Source organism: Hylobates moloch, unplaced genomic scaffold (genome assembly GCF_009828535.3).
Source record: "Hylobates moloch isolate HMO894 unplaced genomic scaffold, HMol_V3 SCAFFOLD_11, whole genome shotgun sequence".
Classification (NCBI taxonomy): Eukaryota; Metazoa; Chordata; class Mammalia; order Primates; family Hylobatidae; genus Hylobates; species Hylobates moloch.
The window spans coordinates 33,067,803-33,087,463 of NW_026652286.1; the positions used below are offsets into that span (position 1 = coordinate 33,067,803).

Below are 19,661 nucleotides of genomic sequence, written 5' to 3' on the forward strand. Positions count from 1 at the left end.
ACCTCCCTGGGGCTTCAATTTCTCCACCTACAAAATAGGGCTAATAGTATCTACTCACAGGATTATGTGAGGATTAAGTGAGTTAACATATAAAAGCACATAGAACAGTGCCTGTTACAAAATAAGTTCTCCAGAAGTTTGAGCTATCATTACTATTATTTTAACCTTTATCTATTGTAATCTTATTTCTCAATTTGTTGAAAACTCAAGCAGGAAGAAGTGCTATTAATATTTACTGGGATCTGGTCAGGCACAGTGGTTCACACCTGTAGTCTTAGCACTTTGGAAGGCCGAGGCAGGCAGATCATTTGAGGTCAGGAGTTCGAGACCAGCCCAGCCAACATGGTGAGACCCCTATCCCTACTAAACGTATAAAAATTAGCTGGGCATGGTAGTGCTTGCCTGTAATCACAGCTACTCAGAGGCTGAGACACAAGAATAGCTTGAGCCTGGGAGGTGAAGGTTGCAGTGAGCCGAGATGGCACCATGCACTCCAGCCTGGGCAACAGAGCAAGACTCTGTCTCAAAAAAAAAAAAAAAGAAAAGAAAAGAAAACTCTATTGGGATCCTCCAACTCTCACCTCCAATAGTTAGGGAAGTTTAAGAAATCTTACACAGTTCTTACGGTCGTTGCCCTTTTGTTTATAGTTCTTGGCTCTTTACTGGATGAAATTTGGAAGATTGTATCAGTAGGTGCCAGATGCCAGGCCAAGCATCTCAGACTTTAGCCCAAATTGGTTTGAGGTTGATGCCTCTGATTTCCATGGGTAAGGCAAGCAGGCAGCTCTTTACTTGATTCTCAAAGATTAATCCCATGTCCCTCAGGTTATCTGCACATTCCAGAGATCCCCTCTTGCTCTGGCCTCTGCGTGTCCTACTGTGGTCTTTGCAAAACCCTCCTAGGAAGAGAAGGCTCTTTCCCACCTAGGCACAATGATTCTTTCCCTGGATTCAGATCTGCCTTTCAGGAGTTCAGTGAGGGAAACAAACAGGTAGGCAAAAACAATTGGAATACAGTGTATTAAGTACAGTAAAAAGAGATCTAAATGGTACCACAGAAGTGGACCAGTCAGGACAGGAAACAGATGGCATACTGCAAAGGAGTGATTAAAGAGAGTTTAATAAGGAATTTATTTACAAAGGTATAGGCAGTTAAGGATAGTGAAGCATCAACAGTGAAAATTGCTCCTACCCCTAGGCCTGAAGAAACAAAGGGAAAGAGCTATTACCAAACTTTAGAAAGCAAGCTATAGGAGAGAGCTACCTCACAGGAACTCTGTTTCAGGTAATGCAGCCCCTACCAATCCAAGGCCTGGAAGAGAGGGATGCAGGGAAATATTACAATTGTACTCTTCCGTCCTCTGAGTTTCTTACAGGGCGTCCCACTGTTCAAATCTACCAGGAAGTCAGAGGACAAGGAAACCTGTTACTGTCATCCAAAGAGGTCAACCTCTGAGGATGCAGGGCAAGTAGAGAATGGTGGAGAGGGGATCTCAAGTGGCCAGCAAAGAACAACCCAGCACAGAAGCGAAGGGACTAATACTTTCTTAAGATTTCATATAAGACCCTTTAAAGGAGGTTATATTTGAGATAGGCACTGAAGGATAAGTAGGGGGTTACCAAATAGAGAAGTGAATAAGACATTTTAGGCAAAAGGATAGCATTGTCAATATCTCATAGATATACAAAAGAACTTGCATGGGATATATATTCAGACAAGCAATCCCATTTGGCAGAAGCACATGATGCTTCTGGAGAGATGGGTCTGAAAAGAAAAGTTATGATCAGATTATAAAGGCTCTTAAATGCCATGCTAAAATGACTGGACTTGATCCTGTAGTTAATGAGGATCCACTCAGAAACTTTCAGAGAAAGAGAGTGACATGAGCATAGTCTAAGTTAGAAAAAGACCCCTCCAATGAGAGTGTAAAGGATGGACTAGAGTACTGAAAGACTAGAAGCAGGAAGATCATTTTGGGGATCTTTGCCATAGTCCAGGCAAGATAAAGATGAATGGCACTAAAGCAGTGGCAGTGATAAGGAAGCAAAGATTCTAGGCATTTTCTGAAGATTTAATGAACAGTACTGGATGACCTAGTAACTATGAGGAATGCAGAAAAAGGCAGGCTCTAAATGAGAATCAAATTTCTAGCTTGAGAAACTAGATCGATGGTGGTACTATTAATTAGGAGAGAAAATTCAAGCAGAGTAACTTTGTATGAGACTGCATAGATTTCATCTTTCTGCATACTGAGTTTATTGTGCCTATGGATCACTAACAGAAATATCTAGTTGGCAATGAACAATAGAAGGCCAGGCTCTGAAGAGAGATCTAGGAGTCAGATGTACAGTCTGGAGAAGAACAATTCATTATTTGGGTTTTTTTTTTTCAGCTTATATGAAACATGTTCACCAAATTTTTCTCAACCTCTGCAATAAAGGAAAAAATGTTACTCATCATATAATGAAATAAACCAGAGTTAGAAATAAATCCACTGATGACACTTCTTACCAGGGGAGAGTTTTTCATCTGTTTGTTAATAATAGAAACTCCTAACTCAGAATTTCATGGTAGTTTAGGAGTATTCCTTAAAAAAACAAACAACCCTCAGTTTTTAAAACTGAGTACTGTTTGTTTGTTATATTTAACACTTGTTGATTTTGTAAATATTATCCAAATTTTCCATAAAAGCTTCATTTTATTATTTAAACCCATATCCCAGTGACATGCAATTGTTCTTCAACTGAGACATTTGATAATACTGTGACAAGCAGAGTTCTTTTCTTCATAGTAGGTTCAATATAAATATTTACTGGATGAACGGATAGGTAGAAGGATAAATGAAAGCAGCAGAGTGTAATAAAGTAATTTTGATTTTGTTATAAATGTGATATTCATATATAAATGCATGAAAAACCGTAATCAAGAGAATTACAAATGGTCTACTTTTGTTTCATTTGTGGAAGATGCCAGAATTATTTAGACAACTGCTTGTTTCTCCTTTGTGTCCAGAGGCCTTAACCACCTTACTTAAGAAGAACTGAAATACTGTTCTTCCAGTTCTTTGTTGTGTAAAATGAGCACAGGTATAGGGTTTCACTATTTACTTCTTTTGTGTAATTTCCTACATAATTATTTTGAAATCTCAGAAATATAGTTCTGATTATCTGAAACCAATGGAAGTCTGTCGTTAATACCACATAATGAGGCACAGTAGAGCCAGATGATTTTTGGCTGGGCACAGTGCTCACGCCTATAATCCCAGCACTTTGGGAGGCTGAGGTGGGCAGATCACCTGAGGTCAGAAGTTTGAGATCAGTCTGGCCAGCATGGTAAAACCCCATCTCTACTAAAAATACAAAAAAGCTTTGCTGGGCATGGTGGTGCACATCTGTAATTCCAGCTACTTGGGAAGCTGAGACACGAGAATCACTTGAACCTGGGAGGCAGAGGTTGCAGTGAGCTGAGATGGTGCCACTGCAGTCCAGCCTGGGCACTATCTCAGCTCACTGCAAACTCTGCCTCCCTGGAACAAGACTCCATCTCAATTTTAAAAAAAAATTGATTTTTAACTCCTAACTTTATACATGACCAATATGTGACTTAATAAACCTATTTAAAATTATTGACTTTATTACTTTATTTTAAATTATTAACTTTATTACAGGCTTTATTTGTTAAAATCCTCTATTCAAAATAACTTTAGAAAAAATGTTCTGCTGTGGTGGTTGTCCATCCGGTGAAATTTGGGATGAGTCATTAATACACTGCATAACCATGTTCCTTCCCTGTCTCCATCTTAATGTAGTTCCCTGTCTTCAATGGGCACCATCAACACTGCATCTTTTATCACTCATCTGCCCAGCCTGCCCGGCCCACAAAATAAGTGGAAAGATTTCTTCCTAACTCCTGCCCTTTCTAAGGAAGGAAGTATAGGCACATGGTCTAAAGAGGACTGGACCTCAAGTTAAATTATGACCAGGCCCAGTCACCCACAGATGATGTGATCTCTGGGTAAACACAGCCTACTCTAAATGACTAAGTTAAAGGTAGCAGGAAGATACAGAGGATACTAAAAATGCTTGACAAATTTTAAATTTCTGTTGAATATTTTAAAAATATTTTATTTATATCTCTTTCCTAGAGGGTACAGTCTATGTCTTAGTCATCTATGTATTTTTCTTTTTACCTAGCAAAATATCAGTTGCCAGTAGAATGAATTAAGAAACTGCTCCATATATTTTTTATCTGATTTTCTGCATTATCTAATGTTTCTTTAATGCAGATAAACTGCTTATATGATAATTAAATGTCTCTTTCCTGTTTTAAATGTATATATTTTATATAGATATATGATATTGTACATAATAATACCTATATGATCATACTTACAACTGAAGGAAAGTAAGGAAATAGTTTGAAACTGACTTATGAATCAATACATAATACAATTTCAACATCTTATGAGAATTGTGTGTTACACTACATAATATTTAAATACAAATTATGTATTTCTGCTATTCTAAACACATGGTTAGCAAAAACTGAAATGAATGTTTTGTTTTCCTATGACACAACTGGGTGAAAAGCAGAACTACACATAAGTTTCATAATAAAACTTCACACCACATCATACTTGTCTGTTGTCAGGTTTTGTTACATTCCCCCTAGCTCAACCAAGACTCCCTGGGGCTGGCAAACAGGGCAAAGTTTGAGTCAAAACCATGCACTTCCTTTCAGCTTTAGAGATGCACTTACAATTTTGGGGGAAACCAAAAAAACAGCTGTTTTTTCCTCCAGACGTGGCAAGTCTGTCACTTTCAGTGTTTATTCCAACTCCACACTCAGCACAAATAAAGACAATTGCCTGGGAAAGGAAGGGGATAGAGGCTGGAGAATCCTAAAGTTCTATTCCACTCAAAATAAGGTATCAATGTTATGAGACTCCCTTGAAAAGACACAAAGTTGGGAAGATGGCAGAGCAGAAAGGGAGAGAGGAAGAGAAGAAGAGAGAGAATGGAAGGGAGGGTGGGAAGAAGGAGGAAAGGAAGGAACAATCTAGTGAGGAGTATGTGTAAACCAAAGATTAAGATTAACCCAGTTCTGTGGTCCTGAGATCCAAGAAAAAAATGCACACCTGACCTAACTGTATTCATTTGTCAAGAGGCCAGTTCCATATCGGAGACAGGCTGTATCCATAGATGATTTTAAGGACAGTTTAAGGCATAGAGTTTTACTCTAAAAACTGAGAAACAAAAAATCCTTCATTGTAGAATTTGTTTTGTTGCCCTCTCGCTGCTATTTATACTTTTCCACTTTAGCTATGCACAGAACATAGCTAATTTTCATCTCAATTTTTCAATTCTTTTGCTATATAATAGTTAACATTTATTGACTACTAACCTCATTTTAAGCACTGTGCTAAGTATTTTACACACTTTTCTGGGGAAGCACTTATTCCTCACTTTTGATATTTCTCTCCACATGGGGAACATCCATTAGAGTAACTCGCCTGGCCTGTATCTACTTACCCCCAGGAGAGGAGAAGAGAGTTTGATGAGTTTGAGATGAGAAACAGGATGTCTGATGAAGGTCTAATATAACTCATGTTCCTTTTCCCTTCTCCATTGTCTTTCAGATATTCCACCCTGCAAAAAGCATGTATTCATGGTCAGCTCTCAGCAAGGCCAGTAGCAGAGTGGTAAAGGCCTTGGCCCTGCAAGGCTGGGAAAAGACAATGACAAGTCAAATCCAGACCTGTGTTGGATGTTTGTCTACTAGGTGACTGTCTCCTGGAAATGTTATGCAGCTCAGCAAGGTGAAGGTGAGAATATTTTTGTTTTTTGGTAAACACAGAATGCATAGATTTCACATCTCACTATGTGAGACCCCACAAAACAAACCCTAGAGGAGCATGTGAGAAAAACGCGTCTCTGGGCTAGAAAACAAAAAGAGAAAAAAAGAAAAATGTCTGTGTAAGAAAGCAAAGGAAAGAAGATGCTCAAATCCAGCAAATCATACCAGCCTTGTCATGGCACAAAAAGAAAGGGATTAACCTAAGTTACAAGGTGAATTATCGTAAACTCAGATAAGCCTTTCTGAAAAATAGTCATGGGACAAAGGAGGGATATATAACACTAGAGGCTTAACCCTTTCCTGCAGAGAAAAAAATGTAACTGAAAGAAGTGCTACTCAAGGCTTGTGACATTCAAAGTGAAGACAAGACAAGGTCTTATGTAGTACATGACATAGGTGTAGACACTCACTAGACTGAAAGGAGTACATGTTTCCAAAGCAGCTTTAATTCACATCTCTGCTGAGGGTGATTACAATAGTAGGAAGCAGGAGGCAGGTCTTAGGCCATAGCAAGAGGTACAGGCAATAGCCTCTGTGGCACAGGATTGAGATACCTGTTCATAAGACATCACGGAGGCTGTGTCACTAGACACAGCCCCGCTCTTATCAGCATGGGGTGCCAGAAACGTGAGACTCAATGGGAAAATAAAATTAAGAGGATTTGAATATGTTGTAAAGGAAAGGCACTTTGAGTAAAACATATTAATTGGGGCTGCCATCATGTGAAGATTTTTAAACTTTTGTAGAAGCCAGAAGTGTTGCAAATGCTGCTCTCTGAGAAAGCAGATAGTATGCAGAAGTGGCTCTTCCTCCGATATTGGAAGTAAAAGATTAACTTCTTGATGGCTGATTTCTCCCAAATGAATTTAAGCTCACAATTTCTTGACTCTTGAAAATTGGCTGTGACTGCCACCAAACTGTACCCAGAAACCCAACCATTTGTCACCTCCCCTGCTATCACATTGGTCCAAGCCACAATCATGTCTTCTTCAGATTATGCAACAGTTTCCTAAATGGTCTTCCTGCTGCTGCACTTACCCTTTAGAGTCTCTTCTCAGCAAAGCATCCAGGTGATCTTGTTAATTCAAGTCACTACCTTGTTCTGTACCCTGCACTGGCTTCCTATCTCATCAGAGTGAACACTACATGATCTGCCCTCTGTGTCCCCCTGATCTCATCGCTCTTCACTTTGCTCACTGCATTCCAGCCACATAGGATTCCTTGCTATTTCTTAAACACTCCAGGAATACTCCTGCCTCCTGTTTTTGCATTTGCTATTTCCTCCACCCTAAAATGATCACTCACTACATAGGCACATGGCTTGCTCTTTAACATCCTCTAGGTTTTTATTCAAAATAGTCTCCCTGGCTCTCCTAGCTAAAATTCGAATCCCCTCTCAACATCTCATAACTCCATTCTTTTATTTTTTTCTCCTTATCATGTCACTAATGTGTTAAATATTTAATTATCTTGTTTAAAAAAGGTCTTCCCCAAAAGAATGCAATTTTGCTCCATGAAGGCAAGAATCTTTGTCTATTTTATTAGCTGCTAGAATATCTCCTGATACATAGTAGGTATTCAGTAATTATTTGCAGTATGAATGAATGAATGAATCCTGATGAGACAAGCCTGGATTATCTCCATCCACCTATCGTGGACATAACTTTGATATGGTCTTTGGACTCACCAAGTGATGTGATCTGGAACCATAATTTTCCTGTAGTATCAGCATTATAATCTAGGGATTAGCTTGCTTTCCAAATTGCATAGTGACTGAGCTAGAACTCTTATAATTCAGTGTGTTCTAGGAATTCTTTGGACTTTATTTTATTAAGTGGGGATCATGAAAACAAATTCTGAGTTCTTGAAGGAACTGCATCCATTCTAGGAACTGTGCTACTGAGGGAAACAAACATCACATCTGCCTTCTCTTGACCAAGACTGAGTAGAGTAAGAAATGAGGAAAGACAAGTTTTGTACTTTAATTTTTTTAAACTTTAACTCATAAAGTCAAAAGAATTTGATTTAGGGCTTTAATCTCTTTGGGTTTTAACTTATTTAGATGTAACTTGCAAAGGGATCTAATTTTTTTTACTGTAATTTCTCCCTGGAATTTGATAATGGGAAGAAGTCTATATTCAGATGTGAAGCATCTTATTATTTTACATATTTTATACATAATATGTATACTTTTATATTATATATAATTATATATTTTAACATATATTTTTATATGTATAAAATAGACAGGATCTTGCTTTATATTCATATAATTATATATTTTTAACATATATAATCATATTTTTATATATACTTTTTTTTTGCCTTTTTAAAATTTTATTATTATACTCTAAGTTTTAGGGTACATGTGCACAATGTTCAGGTTTGTTACATATGTATACATGTGCCATGTTGGTGTGCTGCACCCATTAACTCATCATTTAGCATTAGGTATATTTCCTAATGCTATCTCTCCCCGCTCCCCCCACCCCACAACAGTCCCCGGTGTGTGATGTTCCCTTTCCTGTGTCGTCCATTATATATATATAATAGAGACAGGATCTCGCTCTATGACCCAGGCTTAAGTGCACCCAGGCTCCTAGCTCACTGCAGCCTCCAACACCTGAGCTGAAGAGATCCTCCTGCCTCAGTCTCCCAGGCAGCTGGAACTACAGGCACATGCCAGCAAGCTTGGCCAATTTTTAAATTTTTTGTAGACATGAAGTCTCACCATGTTGCCCAAGTTGGTCTCAAACTCCTGGCCTCGGTAATCCTTCCACCTTAGCCTCCCAAAGTACTAGGAGTACAGGCATGAGCCACTGTGCCTGCCTTGGCTATTATTGGAGTATTTTTATGCTGTAATTCAGTGCCATTGTAGAACTTCTGATGGGCTATATACATGTTACATCCATGAAAATCCACTGCTTACACTTCCTGCTGTGAGGATCATAATGGACTGATGACCTCTGGACCCATCATCACGTTCACACTGAGGCCACACTTCCTGCTAGCTGCTTCTACCAACGACTGAAGATGACTAGGGTACTAAAACATTCCCATTCCAGTGAAATAGAACTCTTCCAACAAGGAACTTTGGCTGAAGGATTCTCCATCAGTCAGGTTTAACCTTTCTAAGAACTGCTGCATTGCAGTCTAAGATTCTTCCTACCCAGTTGTCCTTCCTTCCCTCTCTTCTTGCACAGATGTCAGACCTACACCATGCTTTGGAGGCATTCCCTGCCTTCACCTGCTCCCCCCGCCAATAAATATCTTCCATTTCTCATCCTTTCTTGGCATCTGCTTCTCCGTGGACCCAAAGTTACATACTATGTAATAGGACAACTTGGCTAGACATCATCTGGGGTGGGAAATTGATTTTCAGCAATGGGTACAATGTTGCCTACAAGTTAATTTATCTAATGTATTAATCTGGCCTATTTCAGAGCATTCTGGGGTCAGAAGCAACCCTGGACAGTACCAGGAGGACCCACAGATGATCACAATTAGTGTTAGGAGAACAGCCTTGTGAAAGTAAGAATAGAACTATCTTGATAGTCTGCTGATCTCTTCTCCACAAGAGGATAGCTACAGCTTGATGGAATATAGGCTAAATGGTCAAGCCCAATGTATTAAAAGAATTAGAGTTTGGGAAATGTTCAGAGCTAAAACTTTTCCTCTACTCCAGTGTTTCTTTCCTTGTGGAAAGAGCTTCACTGGCACAATACTCCTGTCTGCTGTCTGCCAACCTCTCTCACTCCTCCCCAGGGAAACACTAGTGAATTTCCTTACTGATAAGTTTGGAAGAAGAATTTTAAAATGCTCATCTCAGCTCCTTCCTCCTTCATTTTAACATAATATCCACAGAGAGTATGCACTCTATTCTGTTCCTCTATATCATATATTTTACAGGGGCAGGCTCCTGCACAGGGAGACCAGCAAGTCCAACTGGTCTGCATGCCTGGGGCTATGTGTCAGTAAGCCTATTATTCCCACACATCTAAGCCACATCCTCAATTCTGGCCTTTAGCAGCTTATCAAGTGATACTGTGACTACTATTTATTTTTTCCTTTTTGCCTTATAATTGATTCAGAATTCCAGTGGACAGAAGGTACTATATTCCCTTTTTACCTGGCAGAAAACAGGTATATCAACTTCTACAAGATTATACAGCTAATAAGTGTCAGAATTAGAACTCAAGAATTCTGGAATCTCCTTAGCCTCTCTGCTTAATCTCCTTAGCCTCTCTGCTTTTTAATTTTGCCATTTCTTTTTATAGCTCTGTTTTATGATAAAGGCTTTTGATGCACATGAATTAGAAACATCCAATTACTGAATACATCAGTCGTTTTGATAAGGTTTGGTCCTGTAGGCCTGCATGTATTTATCCTGGATTTTTAAGGTTTTTAAACTATTAAATTGTTACATTTGAAATCTCTCCCTGAGGGTCTTGACAAATATTTCAAAACAGATTCTTTTTTTTTCTTTTTCATTCAGACAGGGTCTCACTCTGTAGCTTAGACTGGAGTGCAGCAGTTGAACACAGCTCACTGCAGCCTTGACCTCCCTGGGCCCAGGTGATTATCCTGAAAAGAGGTGATTTCATTTCCCAACTTCAAACTATACTATAAAGCTACAGTAACCAAAACAGCATGGTACTGGTACAGAAAAACATAGACCAATGGAACAGAAGAGAGAATCCAGAAATAAAGCTGCACACTTATAGCCATCTAATCTTCAACAAAGTTGACAAAAATAAGCAATGAGGAAAGGACTCTGTATTCAATAAATTGTGCTGAGATAGCTGGCTAGCTATATGCAGAGCAATGAAACTGAGCCCCTACATTTTACCATATACAGAAATTAACTCAAGATGGATTAAAAATTTAGATGTAAGACCACAGACTAGAAGAATTCTAGAAGAAAATCAAGGAAGTGCCATTCTAGACATTGGCCTTGGGAGAGAATTTATAACAAGTTCTCAAAAGCAATTACAGCAAAAGCAAACATTGACAAGTGGCACCTAATTAAACTAAAGAGATTCTGCATAGCAAAAGAAACTATCAACAGAGTAAACATACAACCTACACGTTGGGAGAAAATATTTGCAAATTATGCATCCAATAAAAGTCTGATATCCAGAATCTATATGGAACTTAAACAATTGAACAAGCAAAAAACAAATAACCCTAATTAAAAGTAGGCAAAAGAAGCTAGGCACAGTAGCTGATGCCTATAATCCCAGCACTTTGGGAGACTGAGGCAGGAGGATTGCTTGATTCCAGGAGTTTGAGACCAGCCTGGGCAACATAGTGAGACCCTGTCTCTATAAAAAATAAAGTTAGCGCCAGGCATGGTGTTGCATGCCTGTAGTCCTAGCTACTTGGGAGGCTGAGGTGGGAGGATCACTTGAGCCTGGGAGCTTGAGGCTGCAGTGAGCCAAGATCACGCCATTGTGTTCCAACCTGGGTGACAGAGTGAGACTCTGTCTCAAAAAAATAAAGAAATTAATGGACAAAAAAGACATGAACAGACCACTTCCCAAAAGAGGACACAGAAGTGACCAGGAAACATGAAAAGATGCTCCACATCGCTAATCCTTAGAGAAATGCAAATCAAAACTGCAGTGAGATACCATCTCACACCAGTCATAATGCCTATTATTAAAAGTCAAAAAACAACAGCTGTTGGCAAGGCTTCAGAGAAAAGGGAACACTTACGCACTGTTGATGGGAACGCGAATTAGTTCAGCCACCGTGGAAAGCAGTTGGAGATTTTTCAAAGAACTTAGAACTATTACTCAACCTAGCAATCCCATTACTAGGTATATATCCAAAACAAAATAAATTCTTCTACCAAAAATGCATATGTATTCTCATGTTCATCACAGCACTATTCACAATAGCAAAGACATGGAATCAACCTAGATGCCCATCAGTGGTGGATTGGATAAAGAAAATGTGGTACATATAATAACCCATGGAATACTACACAGCCATAAAAAGGATGAACTCATGTTCTTTGCAGCAATTAGAGGTCATTATCCTAAGCAAATTAACACAAGAAGAGAAAACCAAATACCGCATGTTCTCACTTATAAGTAGGAGCTAAACATTGGGTACTTATGGACATAAAGACGGCAGCAGTAGACTCTGGGAATTACCAGAGGAAGGAGGGAGGGAAGGGGACAAGGGTTGGAAAAACTATTAGGTACTATACTCCTTACCTGGATGATGGAATTATTCATACCCCAAACCTCAGCATCACATAATATATTCAGGTACAAACCTGTACATGTACCTCTAACTCAAAAAAGTTGAAAATAATTTTTAAAAAGAGGTGATTTCAAGAAAAATCTAACTTCTAACTGCCTTATTTTCTCATGTGACCTCTAGCATATTACAAGGAATGGATTAAAATTGCATGTGCCCCAAATATTTTTATCTTTGCATTGGGGCCCTAGAAAGGCCTGAATATAGAGATGTCACATGTAGTCTACAGAATATAACAGTCAAGAAAATAGAATTAGGCTGGGCGCAGTGGCTCACATCTGTAATCCCAACACTTTGGGCGGCTGAGGTGGGTGGATCACTTGAGGTCGGTGGTTCAAGACCAGCCTGGGCAACATGGTGAAACCCTGTCTCTACTAAAAATACAAAAAAATTAGCCGGGCATAGTGGCATATGCGTGTAATCCCAGCTACTCAGGAGGCTGAGACAGGATAATCACTTGAACCCAGGAGGTGGAGACTGCAATGAGCTAAGAATGAATATGAATATTTACTTCAAACTCTATCTCTCTCAACTTACTGGAAAGGACATTTAGTAGTTAGAAGAAATGTTTTTTAATGGTGGGAAGAGTTTGCTAAGAATGATTTTCAGAGTATTTTGTAGGGATCCAACAGAAGACTATATGCTAACTTTCTCAAAAGAGAGTTAAGCATCAGTCTTTTTTCTCTTATAAAGGAATCAAGCCACAAGCTGTATCCCTGTCACCAGATCTATGGAATTAAAACTTCTCTTTGCATTTGAATTCCTGGAATATTTCTTGATATTGATTTCCAATTCATAATTTTATAGATCTGTTTTCGCTGTCACTACATTTCTGCATTTTGTATAAATACTTAATTTGTTTTTTGAATTTGTAATTAAACAGTCAACCAGCTTAAGTCCAATAAGAATTTACTGAAGCTAAATATTTGCTGCTTTTAGTATGCTTAATAATTTCCATCTTTGTCTTACTTGAATAATTAGCTGGGAATATTTGATGTTTAGTCTATACATAGAATATTTTGTAAGGTATTAGAACCCTTGCAAATAACAGGAAAATTCAGCACAAAACACTATGACACATACCTAAGCACTTTGAGTCAGTAGACTTACAGAGTGCAATAAAAAACAACTTTTCCATCTCTCCTCATTGCCCATTTTGAGGAGGAAGTGGTCCTTGGCTTGAGAGAAATCCAGAGCAGATCACTCCTAGATAATAAAGTCGTCTGATTACATCTCGTCATATGGATAGTCCTCTTTTTTTAATTAAAAGTTCAATAATTTAAGTGTGAGAGTCAAAGTTCCAAATTTCATTTAAAATTTCTCCCCTTAACAAAGTGCTTACAGTGGGAGAGGGATACTTAGCTGGCTTCATCTCTCTTTCCCTACCTGGTGAATTACTTCTCCTTCCTTACTCACCATTAGGCTGCCTCTGGATCCTCCAGGGTTAAAACAGTGAGAGGAATAAGAGGGAGCAGGAAATGTCTTACCTGACTGGCACCAATGTAATTTGGCATTGGTTACCTCTAGCTGTGGCAAATATTTAAAGCCAGCTCTTTCTGGCTGATGTTCCAAGCTGATGATTCTTCTCACAGTTGCTTTCATGGGTACATTGGAAGCCCCCCACATCAAACGGTTTATAGTGTGGGTGAAGCATTGACCTTCAACTGGTTACTTATGTCTCCCCCCATAGCAATGGAAATCAGGTGAACTCATCCTCTATTGGGGTCACTTGATCTTTCTGAGCGAAACTCACGTGAAATCTGAAATGGCTCCAGGCTGGCTCTCGTCTGCTGAGCCCACACCTAATCCATGAGAAACACTCACCATCTTTGTTCCTGCTTTCAGTGTAAATTCAGCTAGCACTCAATGCAGGCTGGGTTCTGCCTTTCTCTATATATTTACCTGCACTTTAGACCAGTATCTGCAGCCTCTTGTCTTGCACATCGAAGTTTATTTATTTAAACTTTATCACTACCAACAGCCATTTTTAGTACCTTCCAAAAGGCTACTCCAAGATTATGAGCATGACTTTCTACTCCTCCCATCAAAAAAAGGTCAAATTTCATACACTTTGTAGACTATAAAATTACAAGAAAAATAATATATATACATATACAGATATAGAAATCAGTTTCTATTACTATGATTTTTTTTCATACCTCTGGAAGTCTAAAAGGAGCTGGAAAGCCTGGCACAGAGCTCTCTGCCCAATGAATGTACCAGGTCAAGGAAGATAATATAAAACAAAGTCCACTCTTTTCTCACAAACAAATGTCCCAAAGAGGTGGTGATAAATCAGACAGTTTTCCTTGCTACTCCCAAAAAGCTTGGTGATAGCTCAACCTTTTCACGGCCAAGATAGTTTTGCCCAAGTGTCTAGTTCTGGGAAATGGTCTCTATCACATAACTGAAATTCCCTCTCCAATTGTACTTTAGTGTTCATGAGTTTCTCCATCCTGCTGGATCCTCTTGCTCTAATGGGAGGGATCTAAAAAATAGATGTGCCATTATAGGTGGTTCTACTGAGCCGGAGCTAGGACCCACTTATGCATGTGTGCTATGCTGGGTGTGAAGTATGAAGCCATGAATCTATAGTGAGGAACCAGTGAGGGATCTATGTAGAGAATGAGAAGATTGACTAAATTTGGGGTAGACGTGAAAGGTGGAAAATGGTGAAGGGTGCGGGTAAACATCGATATCCTTATCTTTTTCTGACAGTAAGCCCTTCACAAAATTTTCTCATGCATGAAGTTATTTGGCATGGACCTTGACGGAATTCTCATTTAGCAAAATGGTTATGTGCATAGGTATTGAGAGTTAGACAACTTGGATTTTAATCTCATTCTTCCACTTACTAGATACATGGCCTCGGACAAGTTACCTGAGCAAGTTCATGGAGTTGGGAGTAAGGGTGTTCACTTTTGCTTGTCAAGATGTCTATAAATCTTTTAAACTCTGATTCTGAAGCCCAGGGCATCCTGATTTTCCCCAAAGTGAGCACGTAGACAGGATTATGTGATCATGAAGAACCCCTTGCTCTATTTATATTAAGCCTCCATTCACCCAGAGTCACCAGCTCAAGAGACTGAGTCTGAGAGAGTTTACATCTTCTCCAGGCCGTATCTAGAGGCCTTCAGGCAATAATTCAGGTAGCTAGAATTGTGTTTTGAGGTGGAAGAACAGCAGCCTTTGGTAGGTTTCAAGTGCAAATTTCATCCCAGACCCAGGGATAGTTATGTAGCTGGGCATCCAGGAGGCTAGAATATAGTTTAGGAACAGGAAAGAATCCCTAAAATCCTTGGCTGTAGTAGTTTGGGGATTTTTACTCCAGTATTACACCATTGATCTGTCAGCTACTCCTCTCATGTTTGTTTCCAACACAAGTCCCACTCCCCCGAGTTAAGGCAGCACTCTTGAGTTAGCACCGACCCATTTGTGTTGCAAGACCTCGTGCAAGTTGCTTGTGTAACTGATGTTTGGCTCCTTACTCCTGAAATATCCAACTGGCAGTCACCTGAAATAGGGAGTCAAAGCTGAATTTCTAAAATGGAATAATGCATGACATAATGCTATTTACTGGGAATGAGTGATTTGTTTCCCTATGTAAACTTTAATTTCTTTAATAGTGCTTCCAAGATATTTGGTTTTAAGAAAAACACATAAGAATACTAAACAAAAAATTGGAACTACACGAAAGTGGGAAAGAATGCCAATGTGAAAGCCAGAAATAAAGAAATGTTGGGGCATTCCAAGATGGCCAAATAGGAGTAGCTCCTGTCTGCAGCTCCCAGCAGGATCGATGCAGAAGATGGGTGATTTCTGCATTTCCAACTGAGGTACCTGGTGCATCTCACTGGGACTGGTTGAACATTGGGTGCAGCCCATGGAAGGCAAGCAGAAACAGGGCAGGGCATAACCTCACTTGGGAAGCACAAGGGGTTGGGGGATTTCCCTTTCCTAGCCAAAGGAAGCCGTGACAGACTACCTGGGAAAATGGGACACTCCCGCTCAAATACTGTGCTGTTCCCAAGGTCTTAGCAACCAGCAGACAAGGTGATTCTCTTCCGTGGCTGGCTCGGTGGCTCCCACACCCACAGAGCCTTGCTCACTGCTAGTGCAGCAGTCTGAAATCGATCTGTGAGACAGCAGCCTGGCTTGGGGAGGGGCATCCACCATTGCTGAGGCTTGAGTAGGTAAAAAGCAGTGGGAAACTCGAACTGAGCGGAGCCCACGACAGCTCAACAAGGCCTACTGCCTCTAGATTTCACCTCTGTGGGCAGGGTATAGCTGAACAAAAGGCAGCAGACAACTTCTGCAGAATTAAACGTCCCTGTCTAATAGCTCTGGAGAGAGCAATTGTTCTCCCAGCATGGCGTTTCAGCTCTGAGAACAGACAGACTGCCTCCTCACGTGGATCCCTGACCTCTGTGTAACCTAACTAGGAGACACCTCCCAGTAGTGGCCAACAGACACCTCATATAGGCAGCTGCCCCTCTGGGACGAAGCTTCCAGAGGAAGGATCAGGCAGCAATATCTGCTGTTCTGCAGCCTCTGCTGGTGACACCCAGGCAAATAGGGTCTGGAGTGGAACTCCAGCAAACTCCAACAGACCTGCAGCTGAGGGACTTGACTGTTAGAAGGAAAATTAACAAACAGAAAAGAATAGTATCAACATCAACAAAAAGGTCATCTACACCAAAACCCCATCTGTAGGTCACCAACATCAAAGACCAAAGGTAGATAAAACAACAAAGATGGGGAGAAACCAGAGCAGAAAAGCTGAAAATTCTAAAGCTCAGAGTGCCTCTTCTCCTCCAAAGGAACACAGCTCCTCGCCAGCAACGGAACAAAGCTGGACGGAGAATGACTTTGATGAGTGGACAGAAGTAGGCTTCAGAAGGTCGGTAATAACAAACTTCTCCGAGGTAAAGGAGGATGTTCAAACCCATCTCGAGGAAGCTAAAAACCTGGAAAAAGATTAGACAAATGGCTAACTAGAATAAACAGCATAGAGAAGACCTTAAATGACCTGATGGAGCTGAAAACCATGGTACAAGAACTTCGTGATGCATGCACAAGCTTCAGTAGCCAATTTGATCAAGTGGAAGAAAGGGTATCAGTTATTGAAGATCAAATTAATGAAATAAAGTGAGAAAACAAGATTAGAGAAAAAAGAGTAAAAAGAAACGAACAAAGCCTCCAAGAAATATGGGACTGTGTGAAAAGACCAAATCTACGTCTGATTGGTGTACCTGAAAGTGACGGGGAGAATGGAGCCAAGTTGGAAAACACTCTTCAGGATATTATCCAGGAGAACTTCCCCAACCTAGCAAGGCAGGCCAACATTCAAATTCAGGAAATACAGAGATCACCACAAAGATACTCCTCAAGAAGAGCAGCTCCAAGGCACATAATTATCAGATTCACCAAAGTTGAAATGAAGGAAAAAATGTTAAGGGCAGCCAGAGAGAAAGGTCAGGTTACCCACAAAGGGAAGCCCATCAGACTAACAGCAGATCTCTCAGCAGAAATCTACAAGCTGGAAGAGAGTGGGGGCCAATATTCAGCATTCTTAAAGAATAGAATTTTCAACCCAGAATTTCATATCCAGCCAAACTAAGCTTCATAAGTGAAGGAGAAATAAAATCCTTTACAGACAAACAAATGCTGAGAGATTTTGTCACCACCAGGCCTACCTTACAAGAGCTCCTGAAGGAAGCACTAAACATGGAAAGGAACAACCAGTACCAGCCACTGGAAAAACATGCCAAATTGTGAAGACCATCAAAGCTAGGAAGAAACTGCATCAACTAATGAGCAAAATAATCAGCTAACATCATAATGACAGGATCAAATCACATAACAGTATTAAACTTAAATGTAAATGGGCTAAATGCTCCAATTAAAAGACACAGACTGGCACATTGGATAAAGAGTCAAGACCCATCAGTGTGCAGTATTCAGGAGACCCATCTCATGTGCAGAGACATACATAGACTCAAAATAAAGGGATGGAGGAAGATCTACCAAGCAAATGGAAAACAAACAAAAAAAAGCAGGGGTTGCAGTCCTAGTCTCTGATAAAACAGACTTTAAACCAACAAACATCTAAAGAGACAAAGAAGGCCATTACATAATGGTAAAGGAGTCAGCTCAACAAGAAGAGCTAACTATCCTAAATATATATGCAACCAATACAGGAGCACCCAGATTCACAAAGCAAGTCCTTAGAGACCTACAAAGAGACTTAGACTCCCACACAATAATAATGGGAGACTAACACCCCACCATCAACATTAGACAGATAATGAAACAGAAAGTTAAGAAGGATATCCAGAAATTGAACTCAGCTCTGCACCAAGCAGACCTAATAGTCACCTACAGAACTCTCCACCCCAAATCAACAGAATATACATTCTTCTCAGCATCACATTGCATTTATTCCAAAATTGACCACATAGTTGGAAGTAAAGCACTCCTCAGCAAATGTAAAAGAATAGAAATTATAGCAAACTGTCTCTCAGACCACAGTGCAATCAAATTAGAACTCAGGACTAAGAAACTCACTAAAAACCACACAACTACATGGAAACTGAACAACTTGCTCCTGAGTGACTACTGGGCACATAATGAAATGCAGGCAAAAATAAAGATGTTTTCTGAAACCAGTGAGAACAGAGACACAACATACCAGAATCTCTGGGACAAATTCAAAGCAGTGTGTAAAGGGAAATATATAGCACTAAATGCCCACAAGAGACAGCAGGAAATATCTAAAAACAACACCCTAACATCACAATTAAAAGAACTAGAGAAGCAAGAGCAAACAAATTAAAAAGTTAGCAGAAAGCAAGAAATAACTAAAATCAGAGCAGAATTGAAAGAGATAGAGACACAAAAAAACCTTCAAAAAATCAATGAATCTAGGAGCTGGTTTTTTGAAAAAGATCAACAAAATTGATAGACCGCTAGCAAGACTAATAAAGAAGAAAATAGAAGAATCAAATAGATGCAATAAAAAATGATAAAGGGGATATCACCACCGATCCCACAGAAATACAAACTACCATCAGAGAATACTATAAACACCTCTACGCAAATAAACTAGAAAATCTAGAAGAATTGGAGAAATTCCTGGACACATACACCCTCCCAAGACTAAACCAGGAAGAAGTTGAATCTCTGAATAGACCAATAACAGGCTCTGAAATTGAGGCAATAATTAATAGCCTACCAACCAAAAAAAGTCCAGGACCAGATGGATTCACAACCGAATTCTACCAGAGGTACAAAGAGGAGCTGGTACCATTCCTTCTGAAACTATTCCAATCAACAGAAAAAGAGGGAATCCTCCCTAACTCATTTTATGAGGCCAACATCATCTTCACACCAAAGCCTGAAACAGACACAACAAAAAAAAGAATTTTAGACCAATATCCCTGATGAACATCAATGCAAAAATCCTCAATAAAATACTGGCAAACTGAATCCAGCAGCACATCAAAAAGCTTATCCACCACAATCAAGTTGGCTT

The 19,661-nt window shown here is 39.6% G+C and overlaps 1 protein-coding gene across 1 annotated transcript in view; it reads left to right on the forward strand.

The window, feature by feature from the left end:
- PSMA1 (proteasome 20S subunit alpha 1) overlaps positions 1 to 19,661 on the forward strand; it is a 131,668-nt gene that overhangs the window by 21,179 nt on the left and 90,828 nt on the right. Inside the window, exon 2 of the mRNA XM_032166537.2 lies at positions 5,640 to 5,825. Within this exon, the coding sequence (XP_032022428.1) occupies positions 5,805 to 5,825 (21 nt within the window). The 5' untranslated portion in view covers positions 5,640 to 5,804. The remainder of the gene's footprint in view (positions 1 to 5,639; positions 5,826 to 19,661) is intronic.